Source organism: Mus pahari, chromosome 10, assembly GCF_900095145.1.
Source record: "Mus pahari chromosome 10, PAHARI_EIJ_v1.1, whole genome shotgun sequence".
Lineage (NCBI taxonomy): Eukaryota > Metazoa > Chordata > Mammalia > Rodentia > Muridae > Mus > Mus pahari.
The window spans coordinates 6,009,314-6,033,432 of record NC_034599.1 but is presented as its reverse complement, the minus strand read 5'-3'; the positions used below and the strand labels follow the sequence as shown (position 1 = coordinate 6,033,432).

Here is a 24,119-nt window from a genome sequence, read left to right as displayed (position 1 = left end):
GAGGAGGAGGAGGAGGAATGAATAAAAAAGTAGAACTCTGTTCAGTAAATGTATGAGAAGCTGGGTACAGGATGAATATACTCTCTCCCCATAGAGTGTCAATAATGGACATTTATAGAGGGTACACTGTAAACTAGGTTTATGTTTGATAAACCCACACTCTGTCCCTTGACAATGATATTGCGTAAGAGATTGAGAGGGACATCACTGGGTAAAGATTCAAAGGTGTTTGCATGCTCATATGGATATCAGTTTAAGGGATATAACTCCAACCATAGTGAGTGGTTCCAAGACTCAACTGTGTTCATGTGCATGTGAAGGGCAGAGAACATCCACAGGCATTTCCCAGTCACTATCTACCCCTTTTGAGATAGGGGCTATCATTGCTTGTCCACTATTTTAACTCTGTTTCCCTGCCAGCAAGCCCCAGATATCTATCATCTCCATTACAAGTGTGCACCTGCGTGCTGGCTGTTTTGCATGGTTTCTTGGCATTGAATTCAGGTGTCATGCTCATGGAGCAAGCACTTTACACACTTAAATGGATAAGGTATTAGAAACAATGATATCTTGTTTTAACTGAAATGTTCATAATGCTTCATGATACCCTTGACTTTGCCTTTTGAGCTACACAGCTTTAAGTATTTACTATCAGATCCCTTACTTTAAGAAAAAATGTCCGCTAACATTCTACTAGACTGTGGGGTACCCCCAGGAATGTGTGTAATGAAGATGCAATAACTTATTGACCAATGAGTCCACCTTTCTGTACTATCCACTGGGGAGTGCTTTCATGTACTTGGTGTAGAGAACCTGGCAGGAAAACTATGAATGGAAATAAGATACTACAATTGTTTTGAGTTCATCGTTCATAGCATAATAGCTTCATTCTATAAATATTTTCTGCATATGTTCAAAATTTACCCCTCAAAAGTAATCTATATAGAAGAAATTATTGAAAATATCTTTATAGTATCGAGCATCAGATATAAATGAGTTAGGAAAAAATGCATGAATCAGATTTATTCAGTTCACTTTATGTCAACTAATTTTTTAAATGAGAATTTATTCAATAACTAATTACTCGATGCCAGGCATCATTCCCTGTGATCTGGTTCCTGTCCTGCAATGCTTCAGTAATTATTTTCTTGCTAAGGACGTACTCCATATGTAGAAAATGTTATACCTAGCAAATAGAACCATGTGCAAAATTGAGCATTAACAAAAGACGACTCTATCCTTAATATAACCTAAACAAAGATTACAATTAAACCTTGTGGACACATCAACTGAAGAGAGAGACTTCTGTCCAAGGGCAGTGCAAGGATAACTGCCTTGAGGGAAAACATGGTATTTTTGTCAAATCATAAGATGGATTGAAAATTGATCACTTAGCTGCTGAGTCATGAATTGCAGGAGCTTCCTAAAAGGTTTTAATTAAGCAAGGTGTAAAACATGCAGATAGAATGGTTGAGGTTATATCATTTAAAAAGAAAATATGCAAATTGGCAGTACTTGCCTTAAGTGGAAAGCAGTAAATGAACTGGGGGGATGAGAAGGCAGCCATTTACTTTGCAGTGCACTTTCCATGGAGCTGGGACGGTCTCAAGTGCTCTGCAGCACACAGCAGTTGAAAACACATTTACTGGAGGAAAACACTCAAGCATACATATTAGTTGATTATAGAAAATTCTCCTTTATCCACAGTATGATCCAACATGATTACTGCAAGGCTTATACAATTTAGAATGGGGTTTAATCGGGAAGAAAAAAGACCTGCTACTTTATTAAAATGCATAATGCTTAGATTGACAAAGACAATTTTATACTCAGAGTCAAAGGCACCATCTTAAAAATCAGCCCATCGGTGAGATTTTCCAATTAATGTGAGGAGGAGAGATCTCTGTGTTGCTTAGAGCAGACTTCCTAGACACAGGGGCCCAAGGTGATAGAGAGCATCTGTAGACATCATGACCTCGGAACTAAGCAGGTGATTGTGGTTGATTCCAGTTTCTCATCTATATTCACAGGTGAACATCCAGGTAGAATGCACAGGTGGTCCAGCTGACCAGGGCTGGCGATGCATTGGGAATGAAACTGAGAGGGCTGTGATTCCTGTAAACTGAGTCCTAGAAACTTGACTGGAGGATTAAGAGAGATTGAAGGACAGACATACAGACACATGAACAGAAATGCTGGGAACGGGTTGGTTAGTTGCTCTGCTGTAGTAGCACCAGCAGTGGCCGCAACCCCAGGGTAATTCTTTATCCATCAGATTCAAGAAAGTAGGTATACAGATTAAAGAGGAGGTAGGTTTGACTAGTCTAGGTAAGTGGTCTCCAGCAGATTGACTCATCATTTCTTCACATGCTGTTTTTATCTAAAAGTCATTCATACATAACATCTGTAATGAAACTAGAGCAGGGCTTGCCATTCCTGTGAGCCTGGCAAGGGACGGAACACTTTAGCATTCCCATTAGCTGGAGGCACTGGGGTCCGTGAACACTACATAGCTTTGTGCAAGTTCACAGTACACATTCACTACAGGCTCTACCCACTCCCTATAGGAGAGAAGCTGAAGAAAGGGAAGAGATATCATTTAACAAAGGTTTGCAAACTATCTCAGAGACAATAAAGAGATTTTTGACTTTCAGGAATTCTTGTTATTTTTGATTTTTACTATTTGACACCTCTACCCCATCTCTGTGGGTCTTTAATATGCAAAGACTCTTATACACTGTATTCTTTATTCTCTCCCTCATATCCCCCTCTCTCTCTGTCTCTCTGTCTCTGTCTCTGCCTCTCTCTCTGTGTGAGTGTGTGTGTGTGTGTGTGTGTGTGTGTGTATGTGTGTGTGTGCCTGGGCTTGAACACGAGCAAGTGCATATGTGTGTGTTGTTTTAAGATTGGTTCTCATTATTTAGCAGAGTGGCTTCCAATTCACTGTCTGCCTCAGCATTCCTAGTACTGGGATTACAGTCATATGACATCAATCTCAGCTTCAGTTTCCTAAAGATTTGATGTACTAATGTTGATCAGAATTTAGGAAGAAATGGATGTAGGAGTTCACTAATTACATTATTTGTGTATTTGTTTAGATTGAACATATGTATTTGACACATTAGGTTTAGAGCCACTCCCATGATTAATATTCCTTCCCTCATTACATAAATGCACTTAAATGCATCATGCTATATTTGAGATTACTTCCATATATATATATATATATATATATATATATATATATATACACACCATTTATGATTGAAGTAGCACTTTGTAACTTATAAACACCAGAGAATAATTCTAACATCAAAGCAATGTTTATAATGCTCTCTGAACAATTTACCTTTTCACAAAAGTACTTATAAATTAGTTTCACTTAGAAATGAGTTTCAAAATGCCTCTTTCAATGAAAATTGACCCAGCTTCCTTTATTTCCAAAGTATAGTTGGTGAACCTGGATGATGTGCGTTTCTTCTACTATGGAACAGAACAGACAAGGCAGAGCAAGTCCTTGCTCATCTGACCTGCTGTACAGGAAACTCAAGCCTGAGAAAAGTTTCATTAGCACCTTTCTTCACCCCTTCTAGATTTACCTTATCACCTCCCAGCTATATCTTTCTTTAAATCAATTAATTAATTTGTTTTTTACACTCCATATTTTATTCGCCCCTTTGTTCCACATCTCCCACATCCTCCCCATCCCCCTCTCTCCAAGTGAATGTCCCCAGCCCCCACCCCACCTGACCTCTAAATTCCCTGGAGCTTCCAGTCTCTTGAGGGTTAGGTGCTTCATCTCTGAATGAACCCAGACCTGGATGTCCTCTACTGTGTGTGTGCTGGGGACCTCATATCAGCTGTTATATGCTGACTGTTTGGTGGTCCAGTGTTTGAGAGATCTCTTGGGTCCAGATTAGTTGAGACTGCTCGTCCTCCCACAGGCTGGCCCTTCTCCTCAGCTTCTTTAAGCCTTCCCTAATTCAACAACAGGGTTCAGCTGCTTCTGTCCATTGGTTGGGTGCAAATATCTGCAACTGACTAAGCAGCTTGTTGGTTCTTCTGGAGCACAGTCAGGCTAGGTCCCTTTGTGTGAGCTCTCCAGAGCTCCAGTAATAGTGTCAGGCCTAGGGACCTCCGTTGAGCTGGATCCCACCTTGGGTCTGCCGCTGGACCTTCTTTTCCTCAGGCTCCTCTCCATTTTCACTCCTGTAATTCTTTCAGAGAGGAACAATTATGGGTCAGAGTTATGACTGAGATGGCCCCCTCTCCCTCATTTGATGTTCTGTCTTCCTGCTGGAGGTGGGCTCTATAAGTTCCCTCTCCCTACTGTCAGGCATTTCATCTAAGGTAGGGATCCTTTGAGTCATGAGAGTCAACTCTCAGCTCTCCAGTGCATTCTGGAGGGTCCCCCCAACTTCCTATCTCCCAAGGTTGCCTGTTTCTACTCTTTCTGCTGGCTCTCAGGGCTTCAGTCCTTTCCCTTCACGCAATCAGGTTCCCCTCTCCCACCCACTCCCCCGACCCGTCCACTTCCCCTCCCAGGTCCCCCCTCCCCACTTGTGATTGCTTTCTTCTCCCTCCCAAGTGGGACTGAGGCATGCTCACTTGGTCATTTCAGCTCGTTGACCTTTTTGAGTTCTATGGACTATATCTTGGGTATTCCATACCCCAGCCATATCGTATCCATCCTTATCTTTGCACAATAGAGTATATTCTTGAGATACCTACAATTAGTTAAACTGATATTCTCAAAAATAAATTTTACCAAATTAAAATTTTGGAAATTTGCTATTATGCTTTATTCAGAGCTAACTCAGAGCAAATATTTAAGAGAATTATAGTACTATTCCATACTGTATAATACAAAAAAAAATAGTTCCACTAATGCAAAACATTCTAAGCTGACAATGCAGCTTTCTATTACAATAAGAAAGCAAAACCTTGCTACTTCAAGCACTGAGTGTTCCTATCCTCCTGACTCTGAACTTCAGCTCTTGTCATTCATTTAACCTTGTGTATTTCTGTCTGTTCCTCAATAATTGAAGCTCTCAGTGCCACCCTGCATCTCCCATTGATCACTAGCTGTAAGGTCACAACCAACAATAAAACACCACAAGGCTCTGAAACTCTATGAGTTCTATCAGCAAACCCAGTTGTATTTCAAGAACTGCTGGTAAGATTCTTGGGTTTGGAGCTAGTGGGATGGCTCTATCAATAGGACTACCTGCCACCAAGCCTAGTGCCCTAAATTGGATTCCCTGAACAAGCACGGTGGCAGGAGAGCATGAACACCTGCAAGTTGTCCTCTACTTCTACACACATATGGTAGGTGTGAATCACATCATTTCCTGTATGTCTCTCTCTGAATGCAAAGGTATAATGCTTCTATTGGCTACAGTTATAATACAAGCTCTTTGTTGAGGTCAGATCACATGCCAGGCCCACAGCTCCTAAGTTCTGGATCACAGACATTCCCAGTCTCTTGTCTGAGAATCATGTGATTTACAGTAACTTCAGTAACCGTTCCTTTCAGTTTAAAACACACTGTGTTTTCAGAGCCATGTCAGCAGGCTATGTATTGTCAGGCTTTGTGTCAATTACAGGAAAATGAAGTGTCCATTCATGAAAGTACTTATTTCTCATCTCTTTCTTTAATGCATGAATGTAGGATATGTTAAAATGATAAACATCCATGCTGTGTGCATGCCCACTAAAGGGTTTCTACATTTCCTGATTACCTCCAAATACACTGTCTACTTCCAGCCAGGTGTGTTTTCCCCAGTTTATGCCAATGAGGAGGTTTATCAAAAAAGTCTGAGTCTTATTTGACTAAAACAAACAAAACCAAAAACAAACAAACAAACAAAAACAAAAAGCCCCCAAAACAAAAAACTGGGTTTGCTGAAACCACTTAATTTCTCTATTATTTCTCTGTGTGGTTTTAATTTTCAAAAGTATTTGTATTTGAAACATGGCTTTCTGACAGACATAACCATGTAGGGAACAGTGTTCATTTTTTAAGCCTCTTCTTTCTTATGATGCAGAACCAAGTCTCCTGTTTCCTGTCACAGTTGAAAGCTCCTCACAAAATTATTTTGTGGGTGCAGAGAGGCATAGTCACTTACTCCTCTCTGACTACATCACCAGTGAGGGGTGCAGCTCCTGACTTGGCGATGCCATAGAAAAACTCTGTCTACTTTCTCTATTGATAAGGGAGGCTTTGAATTTATTGCAGGACATGGCTAGAACCCCTGCATCGCAAGGAGTTTAATCTGAAATAGACCCCTGCTTGGCAGCACCAGTCATTAGAAGCAGAACAGCCAAGGCAAAAGATAGGAAATACAAGCAGACGTGGCTGCTTGATCACAATCCAGAACTATGAGACAAGAATAAAGAAATAATTTCTGGGCCTGGTAATGCAGTTGAGTGTAAAAGAGCTTACCAAGACTGTGGAACGTTTTATACTGGACCCAGTAAAGCCAAGGCAGATTGAAACATTTACAAACAAAGGTATTTGTAATTGAAGAATATCTACTCAACTTTGTAAAAAGAGTGTAGTGGCTCCCACAAAACCAGTGAATCATGGGATCTTCTATGAGAATGTCTTCAGTTCACACAGATGAACAGCAAAGCAGGCTGATATGAATGTGATCTTTCGGGTCACTGTAATATCAAAATACATCTCAGGTCACTACTGTTCTACAATTTTCTTGTTTTTCGCGGTTGACTTCTAGGCCACTTCTGTGCTTCAAGTCCTGTGGAGGCTCTAATTTTGAATTGTTGTCTATTAAAACGTTATGTTTAGCATAATAAGTAAATTAAACTGGTACGTTATACATATTAAAGACTTGGAGTATCTGTGTGAAGTGTGTGTGTAATTTTTAAAATCATTTACTAATTAGTCTAAATAAGTTGGTATTCAAACAGGTTTTGCCTTTAGTGACTTTGGTGAGGATGAAAAGACCCTGAAGCTACACTGGCGCCCTCGGACACTCACTGCCTCATCACGTGATTTCTGCTTGTCCTTCCAGCAGAAAAGGCCAAACCCTTGTCATGCTCTGGCCTTTATATTGAGAGAAAAAGGATTCAGGCTTTACTCCTAAGAAGCAATATGTTTACATTTAAAGACAAAAGCCACATGCATTTCTTCCACACACAAACACACATGTTTGATCACTCTGTGCTAATGAAGCTCATGAAGAGACAGACATTCTCAGTGCCCAACACCCACAGAGTGGCCTTGTGGCAAATTCATTATGGTCAATGGAAGAATTCGTTTTCTATTTTAGATAATTAGTTTTTGTTGTTTTTCAATAATAACACCCCACTGGATAAAATAACTGAACTAGCTTGTTCTTTTTTCTCTGTCTTGCCTCCCTATTCACCATGTAGCAATGAATTTAGTCTAAAGGCCTCAATAGTTTGCCACTGACACACAACTATATCATCACTGTCTGAGTCCTTCATCACTGGCTGTGTTTGAAAAAACCCTGATTATGAATTTAAATATTAAGAAAATTATTTTTCAATTAAATAAAATAAGGTATGCCTGGTGGTCTGACCCTTCATGTGACCCCAGCCACTGGGAGGCTGAGATGCGGGTTTCTGGAGGTCTTGATAGACCTAGGTCACATCATGAGTTCAAGAACAACGTGGAAAACTTAGTGAGATTCTGTTTTAAAATGTAAAAGTGGCCAGAATGGCAAGACACACCTCATTGTTGTTTACTGTCTTAGAACACAGAAAGCTCTAGATTCAATATTCATGACCATAGAAGGGGTGGAACAGTATGTAAAAGTAATGACTGTTTCTTCACATCCATCCAGTGATTAAGTTAATCAGTTGTTAGGTTCATAAACAATTAAGTTGATGCTCTAAATTGTTTTCCCATAAAACATATCACTTATAGAGAAAAACATTAAAAGTAAAATAAATAAATAAATAAAACCCTAATTTACTTTTAATAGAAAGACTGATGAACAGTGTTTTAAAAGCATTTCTTACTGTGGAAATGTAATGCTACAGATGTCAATTTTGAGACAATATTTATCTAAGAGACAATTATTTGCAAGCAAGTGGTCTCAAAATCATGACACTTTGTGAGATTAATTCACTGGCAGATGATGCCTGTGGGTGGTATGATGAATAGATCAAAAAAATAGCAGTTAAAAACAGATAAAATTCCATTGCCTACTTCAGCGCCATGTTCTGTTAGGACTGCTTTTACATCTGTGTAAATGTAATGTAATTTGGATGAAGGCAGATGACCCCAGCACTAGTATCTCACATACATGTGAGTTTAAATAGCTTTAGTATGCCTCATCTATGCAAAATAGATGAGTATAATTAATTCAGAGGTCCCCCTTTACCCTCCATAAAATGAAAGAACATGATGTTCAAATTCACTCTTACAGAAAAGAACATCTCAGGGCCTCATCATATTTCACTAGAGCACAAAGCCTCTCTCATTTTGAAAACCCATGCTTGGTTTTACACAACACTTTACCATGGCAACTAACAAGGTAGCAGGATAGTCATGTGCTACTCCTAACCACGGCTATGTGTCTTCTTGTGAAAAATAGGCTTTCCTCATTGAAACGTCAGGATGTAGCAAATAGAATTAAAAATGTTCAATATGTACAAATATTATATTGTTTATTTTCTTTGTGTCAAAACCGAATACCCAGTAAATAGATGTAAAGAATATGGTATTTTGTGAATACTATATTCTTATTTAAATTGTTCTATCTAATACTAGGTGATTGTAGATTTATCTATCAGACCTTCCCACCAACAGAAAATAAACAAGAAGAATCATTGTCAAGATAATAGAAAAATGAGTGAAAACTGTCATGGTATTTTATTTTAATTTTATTTTTTTGTACATGACATTTAACTGCTGTGTTGTATTGACAGATCTGGGAAATTTTAGTGGCCGGACAAGAAGTGCAGTCTCAGTGCGGGAAGGCCAGGGGGTTGTTCTGATGTGTTCTCCACCGCCACATTCTCCAGGTATAGTAATGCCCCTTCTGGCTTATTGCTACTCTCATGTGCTGTCTGCTTCACTTCGTGCATTGTATGTTCATTCTCATAGACAGGGTGTGACTGGGAACCACCCCAGTTTACATGTATGTGGTTGATATGATACATATCAGCATGCATGTGTAATTACTGCTCATGCATCTGGTGTTTCATTGAGTGGGAGGTTGTGATGAGTAGAATTGTTTTCTTCTCATTCTGTTGCCTGTTGATATTATGCCTCTGCATGAAGACTTGCAAAACTGTTTGAGGTGTCAGAACTGAGTGAGTGACTACCAGAGAGTCCTGGGTTCCAGAAGATAGGCTCCATAGGTGTTTGCTTATGGTGTTCTTTGCCATACTAGTGTAAAAGGGCTAAGAAAGCTCTACATTTCAAACAAAGGTATCATTAACCTATTTCTGTGTTAGCAACAGTCTTGCTTATTAAACTGAGGAAAAGAGTAATTAAAGAAGGTGATTTCCTGCTGGGCAGTGGTGGTACACGCCTTTAATCCCAGCACTTGGGAGGCAGAGGCAGGCAGATTTCTGAGTTCGAGGCCAGCCTGTTCTACAAAGTGAGCTCTAGGACAGCCAGGGCTATACAGAGAAACCCTGTCTTGAAAACAAAAACAAAAACAAAAACAAAAAAAGAAGGTGATTACCTCTTGAAGGTGTGGGAAGCACCATAGTAAACTATGCTGCAAATCATCTTGTACCCCTTTGCAAATTTGCTACCAATTTTTTCAAGTCCAGTGGTGAGAAACGTGTACCTGTTTGTAACTCAGTATACTCTTTCTGGAAAACAATTTGAGAGAGTCTGACATCAATTAATGGGCAGCCAGATGGTGAATTCTCCAAGCCACTGTAAGAAGCCTGACTTTGACTCTAAATGAGGCTCTATGTTAGTCTGCTCAAGCTGCCAAACCAAAATGACACAACTTGGATGGCTTAAATAATGGGACATTTTCATAGTTCTGGCTGGTGGAACCCTAATGTGAGGGTGTGTGTGTATAGCATTCGGTGAGGGAACCCTCTTTGGCCTGTACATGACTTTGCTGTGTTCCTACCTATTGCATGTGACAAAGCTCTGGGTAGGTCTGAGAGATAGAGTGTAGGTCTGAGAGATAGAGGGTAGGTCTGAGAGACAGAGGGTAGGTCTGAGAGACAGAGGGTAGGTCTGAGAGACAGAGGGTAGGTCTGAGAGACAGAGGGTAGGTCTGAGAGACAGAGGGTAAGTCTGAGAGAGAGAGGGTAGGTCTGAGAGAGAGAGAAGGTAGGTCTGAGAGACAGAGGGTAGGTCTGAGAGACNACACACACACATGCACACACACATGCACACACACATGCACACACATGCATGCACACACAGACACACTCACTCACGCACGCATGCACACACACACACACACACACACACACACACAAATAAAACATCGTAAATAAACACATAAGGGAGACTCCTCGGACACACAGTTGCAATGCAGAACTCCAGGCCGGCCTTAGGGAGAACGAGGTACCTACTCTTACAAGCGCTTATCAGGTCACCAAGCCAAGGCTCAGCGACTCTGAGTCCCAACATCACTGTAGTGACTGCAGCAGACTTGGGAAGATATTTCATCATCCCACAGCTGGGAGCCACCGAGACCGAGGCTTAGAATTTCATCTTCAAGGCAAGATGCAAAACATATCAATGAATGTGGATGCCGTGTTATGAGCCTTAGGGGAGCGCCATATGCCAGGAGTTCCTGGCAGCAGGAAACCAAGAGACTAACAGAATAAATTACTTTACATTAGACACATGCTGTTGACCTGCTCGAGGTATGAAGAATATTAACACCGTCCCTGAACAGAGCCTTTGCTGCTCGCCTTCAGCCGCTCAGGATCAAGGAAAACAGCTCCCCAAGGAGCTTCCGCAAGGACACCTGGGCGAGAGACACTAACCTGGGGACAGTGCCAGAGCCCAAGATGCCTGAGACTGCGGGGCCAGTCCCGGCATGACCCAGACAGTGGAAGAATGTGAGGAAGGCAGAGGAGGGTCGGCCTGAGGGAGAGGAAAAGCTGGCTTCCTCTCCGCCAGAGCAGCCTCCGGCTAAGGGCTGCCAAGACCCCCCGTCAGCCCGTCATGCACATTCCTGGTGAGAACAACCCAGACTTGTGACTAAAAGACAACCTGTAGGGAAGTGCCTCTCCAGTGAGAGGGGCTGCGCTTTACTGCCTGCTACCTGGACATGTTCCCTGAATAAAATGTGATCCTTGCCAGGTATGACACACCTGTAATCCCAGTACCTGGGGAAAAAGGATTGTGGGTTCAAGGCCAACCAGAACTACATAGAAATGCTGAAAAAAAGAAAGAGAGGGGGGGTATGGAGGGAAGAAGGGAGGAGGAAGGAAGGAAGGAAGGAAGGAAGGAAGGAAGGAAGGGAGAGAGAGAGAGAGAGAGAGAGAGAGAGAGAGAGAGAAGGTAGGTCTGAGAGACAGAGGGTAAGTCTTAGAGACAGAGGGTAGGTCTGAGAAACAGAGGGTAGGTCTGAGAGACAGAGGGTAGGTCTGAGAGACAGAGGGTAGGTCTGAGAGAGAGAGAAGGTAGGTCTGAAAGACAGAGGGTAGGTCTGAGAGAGAGAGGGTAGGTTGAAGCCACCATCTAGCTACTTATGTTTTCTGTGAGTGCATCTTCTATCTTCCTCCTGGCTTGGCCAGTGGCCCTCAAGTAACCATGAATTCTCCTGCCTGAGCTGTTCCCAGGTCGGTCTATATCCACTGCAGCCATATGACCTGTAGTACGCATCCTTCATAGCCAACCTTCTTAGCAGAAACTCCCCTAACTTGCCTTGCTTGAGTATTTGCTTCACAATCACTGTTTTCACTTTTATCTTTGTGTTGCTTTTTTTCCATAATACTCATCATTTAACATACCATGTAAATATATAGTGTCATCTTCTATTATCCTAAGTTATAATGTAAATTCCACCAAGAGAGATATTCTCCAGGCTTTGTTACCTGTTGCACCCACATGGCTGAGACAGAGACTGGCACAGAGTTGAGGCTGAAAAAATTAATAAATTAATCTGTACATATATTTAAGGTTAGCAGACCCAAGTTAATGTTTCAAGCAGAAATTACTAACAGAGACTTGGACATGAGGGCATAAGTAAGAATAGAACAAAGAGGATCAGATACAAGTCAAGAAAACCTATACAGTCACTTCCCTTTGCCTCAGTGTATTATAATAAAGATAACTGAGAAGTAGAAAAAAATGAGCTCAAATTCAAACCATTCATATTAAAGCCACTTTATAACATGTAATATTCTCCCTAAAGCAGTGACTGAAACCTGAAGTGTTAGAGATCACTGTCATTGAAAAATGGGAAATTTGGGGGGCTGGTCATGCACACTCTAATACCTAGAAAAAGTGTCCTCAGAACAATTGCTGCATAGTCAGGGTAGGGGAAGGTAAAATCCCAAGCTGGGGTCTGTGTCCCATGAATCAGGAGCTCTGACTACTTCAGCTGTCTTAGCTTTGATGACATGAAACCAACGGCTAAATCAGAAAACAACCATAACCTTGTATGAGATCCACATCTCAAAGCCACATTCCAGTTTCATCTAAACAGCCATACAGCCCCATGCAGATCATGTTCTGTGCTTTGCCTCATTCAGATTTGCTTCCTTAGTTTTCTTCCTTGTTTTAAATCATAATTTTTTGCTGTTTTATGTAGGCAAATTTTGTTATGTGACACTAGGTATCAGTAGTAAGTATGTCTAATTCTCTGTAGCTCTCCTAGGAGACGGGCACTTCTGACATGCTATGAAATTCATCATAATACAAGTAATATCCCCATTTGTAGCACAGCACACAGCATTTAGTAGGTCTTCAATGAAAGCATAGGGAATTCCTGAGTAAATCCTGGTTCTAATAGTCAAGCTTTGCAGCATTTTAGAGAAACACCAACTCTCTGCTATTAGTTCTTTGGAGCCCATATTCGCGACATATATTTGCTTCGTTGCTTACCACATTCTAGTACTGTTCTCTCAAGAAGAATACCTACTGTGAGTCACTGAGAGAGATATAAAATGGAGAAACACATCCGCTGGCAGCGAGGATTCAATAGTCAGAAGTATCTCAAAGGTTTGTTTCTCATTCTTTTCAAAAAGATGTACAAGGCACTTGGTTTTTTTTTGTTTTGTTTTGTTTTTTGACTTTCAATGAAAGCTAGGATGGGCTATTTTGCTAACTTTTCTTTTTACTGCCCAAGAGATAATCATGAAAGCCTATGTGGGAACATGTAAAGAAAACATCTTACCTACGTGCTCTATGAGGAAGCCACTATCTGCCTAGAGACTATTAAGATAATCTTTCCAAACTGATTTTCATTAAACAAAAATTAACTTCTGTCTGTTCAAACTTTTTCAAATTCAAGATATAAAATTTGGAGAAAATAATCTGTATAAAAATGTACAAAATTCTTCTTAAATAGTGTCTTTCAACTTAGTTCTTAATTTTAATTAATTATTGTTTCTGGGTTTTAGAAAGTGGATTTTATTTTTTTTTATTTCTCTCTCTCTCTCTCTCTCTCTCTCTCTCTCTCTCTCTCTCTCTCTCTCTCTCNTACAAAATTCTTCTTAAATAGTGTCTTTCAACTTAGTTCTTAATTTTAATTAATTATTGTTTCTGGGTTTTAGAAAGTGGATTTTATTTTTTTTTCTTTCTCTCTCTCTCTCTCTCTCTCTCTCTCTCTCTCTCTCTCTCTCTCTCTCTCTCAGTACCATTCTCCTGATTAGCTTCAAATGGGCTAATCTTAAACTGACAAGCTGACATGATCACACTGTTGTAGCCTCTAACGAGCTAGGATTAGAGGTGTTCGCTGCTACCCTTCTGAAGAGAGGAGTAATTTCTATCTCATCTAAAGCTTGTTTGGTGTAATTATGTGCAGGAATACTCAAAAACTTACACTGAAACCTACAATTCTCAGGAGTAAAAAAGGGAAAGTGTGGAGTCTAGGCACGTGACTCAGCAGGTATAAGGCTCACCAAACATCCCTGGCATTCATCATTGTATCTCAATACCAGGACAAAGGAGCTCAAGTCTATAACGGATGTATATTTGAATATGGCCCTCTATAGTATAGCATTCACACTGTCCTCGGAAATGTGTGTGACTTAGAAATTATCATCCTCATGGTACCAATAACGAGCCAAGCTTCACAAACATTTTGTGAAGGACCGCTGCTTACTTGTGTTCTCATTTAAATATTAAAATTTCCATTGTTACTTACAAATGTATCCATAAAGCACTAACATACATATATAATATTGAGTGCCTTATTTTATATTTACTTATAATTTAATACATGAATACAATACATTTAGATAAAATTCACCATTATCTCCTCATCTCCAACTCTTCCCAGATCCTCTACCACACCTCCTTCCCTGTGGAATGTCTTTTCTCCCCTCCCTCCACCCTCCTCTTCTCCCTGAGTCTCATTAGTGCTACACAGCAGCACAGAGCCACACAGCAAAGACTGGCCATACCTCTGAAGAAACCTCCATCTCCCTCCCTCAACAGCCACTATCTACTGAAAGTTCTCCGCCCGATTTAAGTGTATTTGTTCTTGATGATTTATCTGTTTGTTCATTAGCCAAAATATTTTGAAGATACAAGGAAGCTTAGGTGTCCAGTCAGTGTCTTGTTTAGCCAAAACTGAAGATGTTGGCTTAAGGGCAAGATTAGGTAGACTATGAATCCAGTCAGCCTTGATCAAAGTAGATATCTTGAGCTGCCATAAAATGGCAAGAAATAGAATTCTAGGAGCATGATTAGCATACAGACTAGGAGGTTGCTCAGGGGTTAAGTGAGATTCCCTGGACAGAGCGCTTAGGTGTAATCAGCGGACATGGTAGGCTAAGTACATTTTTCTTTATTTTGTAAGCACTGTGAGGGAAAACTACCATTGATCAGTGTGTTTCTAAGGTACCAATTGCTTTCAATAGCTACTGAATAGAGGTAGAATGTGAAGATGTATGTGACATAGTATAAAGATGTAGCTACTTGTATCTAAGATTGCAATTTTTCTATGACTGATTATAAAATTAGCTGTTCAGGTGTGGTGCCTCTGCACCCACTCTGGGAAACTGTTTCACATTTATCAAATCTGTTCTGTGCAGGAGCTCCAAAAGTTGACATATTATCTAAATGACCAGGTCACAGTGGCCCTGTATCACAAAACATGAGGCGCATGCATCACAACCACTGCTTAGCATCTTTCCAGAGACCACTACCAGCTTCTGGGGCAAGAAATAAAATGAGCATTTAAGTTACAAATCTCAGCCCAGTGGGCAGAATGTTAAACCGGAACCATGCAAAATAAAGCAGAAAAATCAAGACCCATGCTTTGAAGCTGTTCTCCTTATTTTAGCAAGCAGATTTTTATCCGACCATGACTCTGTCTTCATAATCATGTGAAGTTCTTTCAAACTACATTTCAGATGAGATACATTTTGGGGATTTGGTGACTTCGTATTTCCCCCAAAGTTAACTAGAACCAGCTCTGAAACAAGCCCTCTACCATCAGCCAGTATTCCTTCTGCCAGGCAGATCTTCCTTGGTCTGAGATTCCTCTTTTTTTGAACTGTTGTGATGGATCTACGAGAGTCTTTAGGGTATGTTTTCTGGAGATTCAAAAATAAGTTTGTCCTTCCCTGAGTTAAGAAGCTCAGTTCTCCAGGTTCAAGTGCATGCTGGTGTAAGAATGACCAACCATACAATTTCGAATTCAGCTATGCAGGCAAGGTGGCAGGGCACGCCACAGCCTGTTTCTGTAAGGTTATTCTACACACTTGCGTTGTACCTGGATGACTAGGCTTCCAGCCAGGGATTCTCATTCTGCCTTTGACACTTATTACTGACTTTATTTGCTAAATTAGCCCTATTGTACCTATAAAGGGAATAATAAAAGCTATCTCATGGATGGTAGTATTAACAGACAGTTTATGTAAGGCAATTAGCCCAGTGCTTAGAGGGAAGAAAGCATTAAATTCAATTTTGTCTTGAAGATTCATCTTCCAAAATCCTCTTTAAAATGCAAATGGCGCAGAGAAAGGTGATGCTTTAAATCATTACCTGCTAACACTAATTAGTAGTTGACATTAAGTTGACAGTAAGGGAACAGCAAGGTGAAGAGAACTTGGAAATGTGAGTATGTACCTTAGAGATGAGGAGAGAACCACAGTCAGAGGAAAAGGGACCCACACTAACAGCCAAGGAGAGGGCATCTTAGTCTTTAAGTGACCTCTGTATCATAGGCTAATTGGAAACCCTGTCTGCTTGCATGCGTACATGCTCAAAGTAATCTACATTGCATGATAGCAAACTCTGCAGGCATCAAAGTAAATTCTGCATCTATATATTTATTTTATTTCTAAACACTCTGTGTTGGGCCTCCACTCTGGCAGAGCTTCTTGGCTGTGTTTTAATTGTTTAGTAACTATTTTCTAGTGGTTGAAGCTATCTTACAAATCTGCCTTTTGAACTTTATTAAGTAGCAGTTTTGAGAGGCTCTACATAGTGAGATATGTGAGTTCTGTCTGCTCATGTTATCAGCAGTGAAACCAGAAGACATTGATGAGATGCAAAAAGATTCTTCAAACTATATTTCAGATAGAGCAGATTTTCAAAGTGGTCAATTAAGTTGTCATTATGGCATAACTATGATTCTTTTCCCTCTAAAAATGACTCTTGCAGGGAGGTCATAAATTGTGAGATTGGGCTTCAAAAATTCTTTGAAGTTTCACCTAAACCAGCCATCTCCCAGGATGAAAGAGGAAAGGAAGTCAGTATTGTATATCTACCCTATGTGTTTGATTTCATTTCTATACCTGCATTATACTTTTGCTAACTATTAATAGCTTTGTGTTATTAAGAGAGATATTGAAGTCCAGAGATCAATGCTCTCAGTCCCACAGCTGATGAGCAGAAACTCAGATCCATAGCTATGTGACTCTATCACGTACTCTTTCTACATAGTCCATCGGTAATTTACATAAAGTCTGATGCTAAGCAAACATAGGCCACTGATAAATCACATTTCTTAAATGACTCAGATAAGGTATTTTAACATTTAATTTGATTAACAACTAATCATTCACCCCTAAATAAGTTATTTACTTATTGACTTATTTACCATTTTGCTGTTAGTATTTCTCTAAGAAATAAAAGATAATACAAGTTTTTTACTCTTCATTTACCCAGAGAAAGATTGTTTTAACACAAGCCACAATAAACATTTAAGCCTTTATTCTAGGAGCTGCAAAACTGTTTGTCCAAGCTTGGTAGCCATCAAGAGATACATTGACATGCTTTTAAAATCTTATATGGGTTTTAAAATCCATCACTGTATTGTTCTTGCCATGTCGCTGCTGCTGTGAGATGTCTATTGTTGATGTTGGTGGGGATGAAAGCTCGGGTGTTTTGCAGTCCTGGGCATTTGATGGCACCTGACACAGTTTGTTCATAGAATACCAAATATCAGCAAGTCGACACAGCAGGACTTTCTTTAAGACCATTCAGGCACAGCAGAACAGGTGGCTTAGGTTGCACAACCCTGTGACTTACTTATTTGATATAAAATTTTAACACTGACTATTTCATTCATTTAATTGAATTTGACGATGTATTCATAACCACCTAATATGTGTCTTGTATCCACCCTTTTGAAATACTATATGACCTAGAAAAAAGGGAGCCAGAGACCCTAGTGACTCTGTTAAGTGGCGCCTCACACGTGCTCAGTGTTTGTGTTATACTGATGCAGCTCCACTTTTGTTTGGCCATGGTGACCAGCCAACCAATGAAATTATAATGAAGCTGAGTTGAAATAATGAGCCTGATTGTATATTGCATATTGTATATTGTATATTGTTGTATATAATAACATACAACTCTGATTTCTTTAAATGTTTATAGTCCTGTATTCTGATAGGAGTGAGGCATATTCTTACCTATTCTGACTCTAAAGGGAAATACGGCATAAAGAAAAACAAAACACACAGTCAGGAAGTGGATCTGAACTGAAAGGTTTGCCAGAACTTTGTTTAGTAGGACCGATTAAATCTTTGCCTCTGGATCTAGTGACATAGCTCAGTTGGTAAAGTTGCTTGCCCCCAAGTATTAGGATCTGAATTTAATCCCCAGAATCCACACTTGGAAAGAGAAGCACAGACTTATGTAACTTGTGCTCTGACCTTCATTTGTGTACCATGACGTGTGTACACACATGTATACATATACACACAAAAAATTAAGTGGTTGAAAAATATTTTTAAAACCATGCTCACTTTCTGTTCTTAAAAACGTAGAGCTATTAACCCACATTCATGCTGTACTTTAATTAGAATATTGTTGGGGATGAACAGAGGGCTCAGAGGCTATGAACATGGTCAGTCATTCCTGATGATCCAGATTCAACTACAACACCCACATTATGTGTGACTCACATCTGTCTAAATCTCCAGGTCCTCAGAGGATCTATCTCCCTCCTGTGTGCTGTGTGGGCTGTATATTCACTTGCATACATGCAAGCAAAACAGATACATCCATAAAAGAAATAATTTAAAATAAAATAAGACATTGGTGTTATTTTCCTTAAGCTGCCTCTAAGGTAATTAGATACTGTGGCAAATCTTTAACAAAAAGAAAAGGATGCTGAACAGAAAAGAAGCAAAAACAAATGAGAGCAAGCCAAAGGACTCCTGCTCTAAATGAAGTTTGATCAGCACTAAAACTAATGGACTCCAGAATGCCAGTAACCAGTTGCTAGATTTTTTTTAACCTCTCTCTTAGTGCCATTATTACTGCATCCTTGCTTGTATTTGTTCACCAAGCTTTGCAGACCCCTTTGAGATTAGATTCCTCCCAAGGAGTGTCAGCCAATTTTTCCATAAATGAGTGACTGTTAAATTTGCTTGGCCTGTTGTGCATCATAGCATCTCTTTCATAAGCTCAGAGTTCTGGAACATGAAATAGCCATAGGCAATATGAAATCTAGTAAAACTGTGCCTGTTAAAACATAGTATTCTTCACACCAGCATTTGAATGCAGAGCTTCACTCATCCTTCAAGTCTTCTCCCAACTCAGAAAGAAGGTAAGCAATAGACACATTCCTGCCTGTGGCTGACCTCTCACCTGAACACAATCTTATAGCTGAATGAAGTAACTCACACCATTCAGAAGCTGAGGCAAGAGGATCAGGATGACCTCAAGACACGTATGAGCTACACGAGAGTCTCTTTTATCCCTCTCCCTTAGCTCCTTTCCCAAGCAGTAAAGCAAACCAAACTAAATATCCAAAAAATCCCATGTTATTTCCTGGGCCTTGATTGTTTAAGGGTTCATTTGATAATTTATCTTTTCTTTCCAATTCTTCATGCCCCTTCTAAGATATTGCAGTATATATGCTGGCATAGGGCATGGAATAAACATACATTATTTAATATACTTTGGCTGTAAATGACAGAAAATGGGGCAAACCTTGCTAGACACTGCACAGGAGGAAGAATCAGCAAAGGGGTGAACATGCTTTATTTTTCAACATGATGAGTTTCAGAGAATGCTGGGTCATCCGGTGGGAAGTGTTTGGAACCTAGTTTGGAAATATAAATGGGAGATTTGGAGAAGGAAGTATAGACATCCCCAGTGAAAAGAAGGCAAGGAGCTGTAATCAAATCTGTTTTATCAATGTCAGTTGAGCTGATTGGTGCCAGCTCCAGGCCACCTTGGGCACGAACTCAGTGGACAGTCCCACAGTCTCTAGAGGACTCTCCACCTCACCAGCAGCTCAGGTTCCTTCAGGTCGGCGCTGGTCTATCTTGGTTTGGAACTCTGTGGACAGCCCCACAGTCCCCAGAGGAGGTACCACTTCCAGTCGCACTAACATGTCCAGAATCTTAGAATCCAGGGATCCCAGGAGCTTGGACACACCAGGATCTCAGGGTCTCAGAGGAAGCTTGATTGCCAAGAACTCTGACCCAGAATCTTAGCATCACAGGATCACAGAATCACGGGATCACAAAGAAAGCTAGACTCTGAGTTCTGACTCAACTGGGATTACAAGAAGGACAGGCTCCAATCAGATATATTGAGGGCAGGGAGCACTTGAGATAATCATATGGCAGGAGGCAAGCGTAAGAACAGAAGCAACAGAAACTAAGGTTACTTGGCATCATCNGAACCCAACTCTCCCACCATAGCAAGTCCTGAATACACCATCACACCAGAAAAGCAAGATAAGGATCCAAAGTCACTTCTCATGGTGATGATGGAGGACTATAAGAAGGACATAAATAACTCCCTTTAAGGGGAGCAGAGGTGGGGGGCGGGGTATAGGAAACTTTCGGGATAGCATTTGAAATGTAAATAAAGAAAATAATAAAAAAAATTAAAAAAAAAGAAATTAGGGAGAACACAGGTGAACAGGTAGAAGCACTTAAAGAGGGAACACAAAAAATTCCTTAAAGAGTTACAGGAAAACACCCAAACAGGTGAAAGAATTGAGCAAAACCACCCAGGATCTAAAAAATGGAAGTAGAAACAATAAAGAAATCACAAAGAAAGACCACTCTGGAGATAGAAAACGTAGGAAAGAAGTCAGGAGCCCTAGAAGCAAGCATCAGCAACAGAATACAAGAGATACAAGAGAGAATCTCAGGTGCAGAAGATACCATAGAAAACTGACACAACAATCAGTATCAGTTGAAACTTGACCCAGATTTTAATGTCCAAGCTTGAAAATTTGTGCCAGCTTTTAACTTCTGTGCTCTGGGATCAGAAAGATTAAACTTCGCTACTTATCTGTAGTATAAATTTGGAACTTATACTATGTTCTTATTATAACTCTTCTTTCTGAATTTTGCATGCTTATGGGCAGTGGAGTGATTTAACTAGACTTTATATATTTATTCACTTTCCATCCCGTAGCAGCCCTCCCTCCTCCCAATTCTGCCCTTATAAACCCCTCCCACAATTACCCCTCCCCTTCTCCTTGTCTCTACCTCCCCCAGTCCTTTCTCCAAGTAGTAAAGGCAATCAAACTAAAGATCTGAAGACCCCATGTTATTTCCCGGACCTGGGGATTACTATCCAACAGCATAAATATGCACATATTTTTATATGTGCTGATGTGTGGTAAATGCTATACTGGCGATTATGGTGCTTCCTCCTCACTTCATCTTTTTAGAGTTAAGTAGGTGCAAATGTCTGTTCTCTGCGGCGATCTGTTCCATTATGAACAAGAGTTTAGGGGCCTGCATTACATACTGCAGTCTTAAGGACCTATAAAGCCTCTGCCCTTGAGTTCAGCTTGCCACCTTCTTTGGTATGCATGAGTCAAGCGGGATCCTGCAGGTCTCTGACTGGTGGACAGTGCCAAGTCCTTCTGTGCTCCTTGTATCCACCTAAGCTTACCAACTCTGTCAGGAGGATCTAGTAAATGCTCAGTGAGTGCATCTGTTCATCTTCAAGAACAAATTGACAAGGCCTGAGAACTACTCTTAAACAGCCTATTCTGCATTTGTGTAACTTCACTGATATTTATTATTACATTATGAAGAAAAGGCATGTTACAATAGAGTTGTTTAATGACTTAATATGAATCTTCCTATAGGTAAATAGAAAGATAATCATTCATAGTTACATTTTGATTACTGCCATCCAAATGAAAAATTGATATTTGAGACATTATTTTTCTCTTTTACATGTGAAATGTTAATCAGTTTGAATAACTTTAATGGAGCATGGTTTACATGTTAAGAATCAACTATTTTAAGTACACTTTCAGAACATAGTACATACCTGTGTCCCTAGCCACTATCACAGTGTTAGCAGGTTTCTTGCCACAGTAAGTACTCAACACACCTTTCTGATCACACTCTTACCCTAGGACCTCCCTCAGTCATACTCTGTTTTTAAATTTTTACTCAATTTACACCCTGATTGAAGCTCCCTTCTTTCCTCTTCTCTCAGTTCCACCCTCACATTCCTTCCCCACTTGCACATCCTCTTTTCCTCAGAGAAGGGAAGGCCATCCCATGAGTACCAACCCACACTATTTGATGAAGTCACAGCAGGACTAAGTACATCCCCTCCCACTGAGGCCAGACACATCCCACCTATGGGAAAGGAGCCAGAGTCAGCCCCAGCTCTAATTGTTAGAGGATCCAAATGAAGTACAAGCTATACATCTGCATCTGTCTAGGGGCCTAAGTCCTACCCACCCATGCGCTGTGGTTGGTGGTTCAGTCTCTATGAGCGCCCGTGGGCCAGGTTACTTTACTCTGTAGATCTTGTGATGTCCTTGTTCCCTCTGGTTCCCTCAACTCTTCCACAAGGCTCCCTGAGCTCTGCCTATTATTTGGCCTTGTGTCTCTGCATCTGTTTCCATCACCTGCTGGAAGAAGCCTCTCAGAGTGCAGTTATGCTAGGCTCCTCTTTGCAAGCATAGCAGGGTATCATTAATAGTGTCAGGGGTTCAAGTCTGGGTTTGGGTTTGGATTGTTAAAAGACCCTTTCCCTGACACACAAGGATAAAATTAATTAAAGAAGAAGAAACAATATTTGTAGAATCATTCTCCTATGAGAAGCTCCAATCTGAACATATATATGGAACTATCAACTCAGAGCAACACATACAACAAATATTCATATTATTTTATTTTGCATACAAAAATGCTGTCTGCAGATGGGGTGGATCCCTAGGTGGGGCAGTCTCTGGATGGCCTTTCCTGCAGTCTGTGGTCCACTCTTTGCCACTGCATTTCCTTTTGACAGGAGAAATTCTGGATTAATATTTTTGAGGTAGATGGATGGCCCCATCCCTCAACCAGGAACCATGCCTATCCACTAGATATGGTCTCTGCAGGTTCTGTCTCCCCTTTGTTGGGTATTTCAGCTAATGTCCTCCCTGTGGGCTCATGGGAACCTCTTGGGTCCCTGGCATCTGGAACCTTCTAGTGGCTACTCTCAGTTCCCTCTCCCCAACTACTACACACCTCCTTTTAAATTCCTGACCCTCTGTACTTCTCCCCAATCTCCTCCCATATCTGAACTGACCCCCCTTTCTCTAGACACTATTACTTATGCCAGGAAGCACTTCCTGATAGGAGCCTGGTATAGCTGACCCCTGAGAGGCTCTGCTAGAGCCTAACAAATACAGATTTTTATGCACGGAGCCAAACATCAGACTGAGCGTGGAGATTACAATGAAAAAGTTGGGGCAAGGACTGAAGGAGCTGAAGAGGTTTGCAACCCCATTGGAAGAACAACAATATTAACCAACCAGACCCCCCCCCAAAAAAAAAACTCCCAGGGACTAAACCACCAACCAAAGAATACACATGGCGGGGGTGGGAGGGAAACCTATGGCTCCAGCTGTATATATAGCAGAGGATGACCTTAGCAGGCATCACTGGGAGCAGAACCCCTTGGTCCTGTGGAGGCTCAATGACCAAGGGTAAGGGAATGCTAGGGTGCTGATGCAGGAGTAGGTGTGTGGTTGAGGTGGCACCCTCATAGAGGCAGGGGGAACAGAGGGGATAGGGAGTTTATAGAGGGGAAACTTGGAAGGGGGATAACATTTGAAATGTAAATAAATAAAATAACCAATAAAATATCAAAAAAACGCTGGAAGGAAAGATGGTTAGAAATTTTCTAAGTAAGTTCTGTATCAGTTCTAACTTAATTTGCAAATTTAGCCATAATTTTAATTTTTTAAAACATATTGTTAAACAGAACTTTTTGGGTAGGATATTCCAATATCCAAGAGGATAATTCACTGCAAAAAGGCACTGGGCTAACAAGCACTGAAACTGAGTGCCCTCAGACAAGAGGATCTGTCACTAGGACCGTTTTTCCCTTGAGGAGAAAAAAAGTCTGGAGAGAGAAAACTGCCTGACCTCCCCCAATTAACATGCCACAGTTGCAGGCTTAATTGCCTGCAGTGACAGGCCTGTTTTGCCTAATGCAAAAGATGTGTGTTTGTGTTCCCAGGCTGGATGGTATTCAGAATATGTCAGCAAGGATCACTATAAGAGGAAGACACAAGGGGAAG

General features: G+C 40.6%; 1 protein-coding gene across 1 annotated transcript in view; it reads left to right on the top strand.

Moving 5' to 3' along the window:
• The window catches only part of Cntn5 (contactin 5), a 1,169,992-nt gene that overhangs the window by 766,608 nt on the left and 379,265 nt on the right, over positions 1 to 24,119 (top strand). The window contains exon 7 of the mRNA XM_029543057.1: positions 8,920 to 9,015. Within this exon, the coding sequence (XP_029398917.1) occupies positions 8,920 to 9,015 (96 nt within the window). The remainder of the gene's footprint in view (positions 1 to 8,919; positions 9,016 to 24,119) is intronic.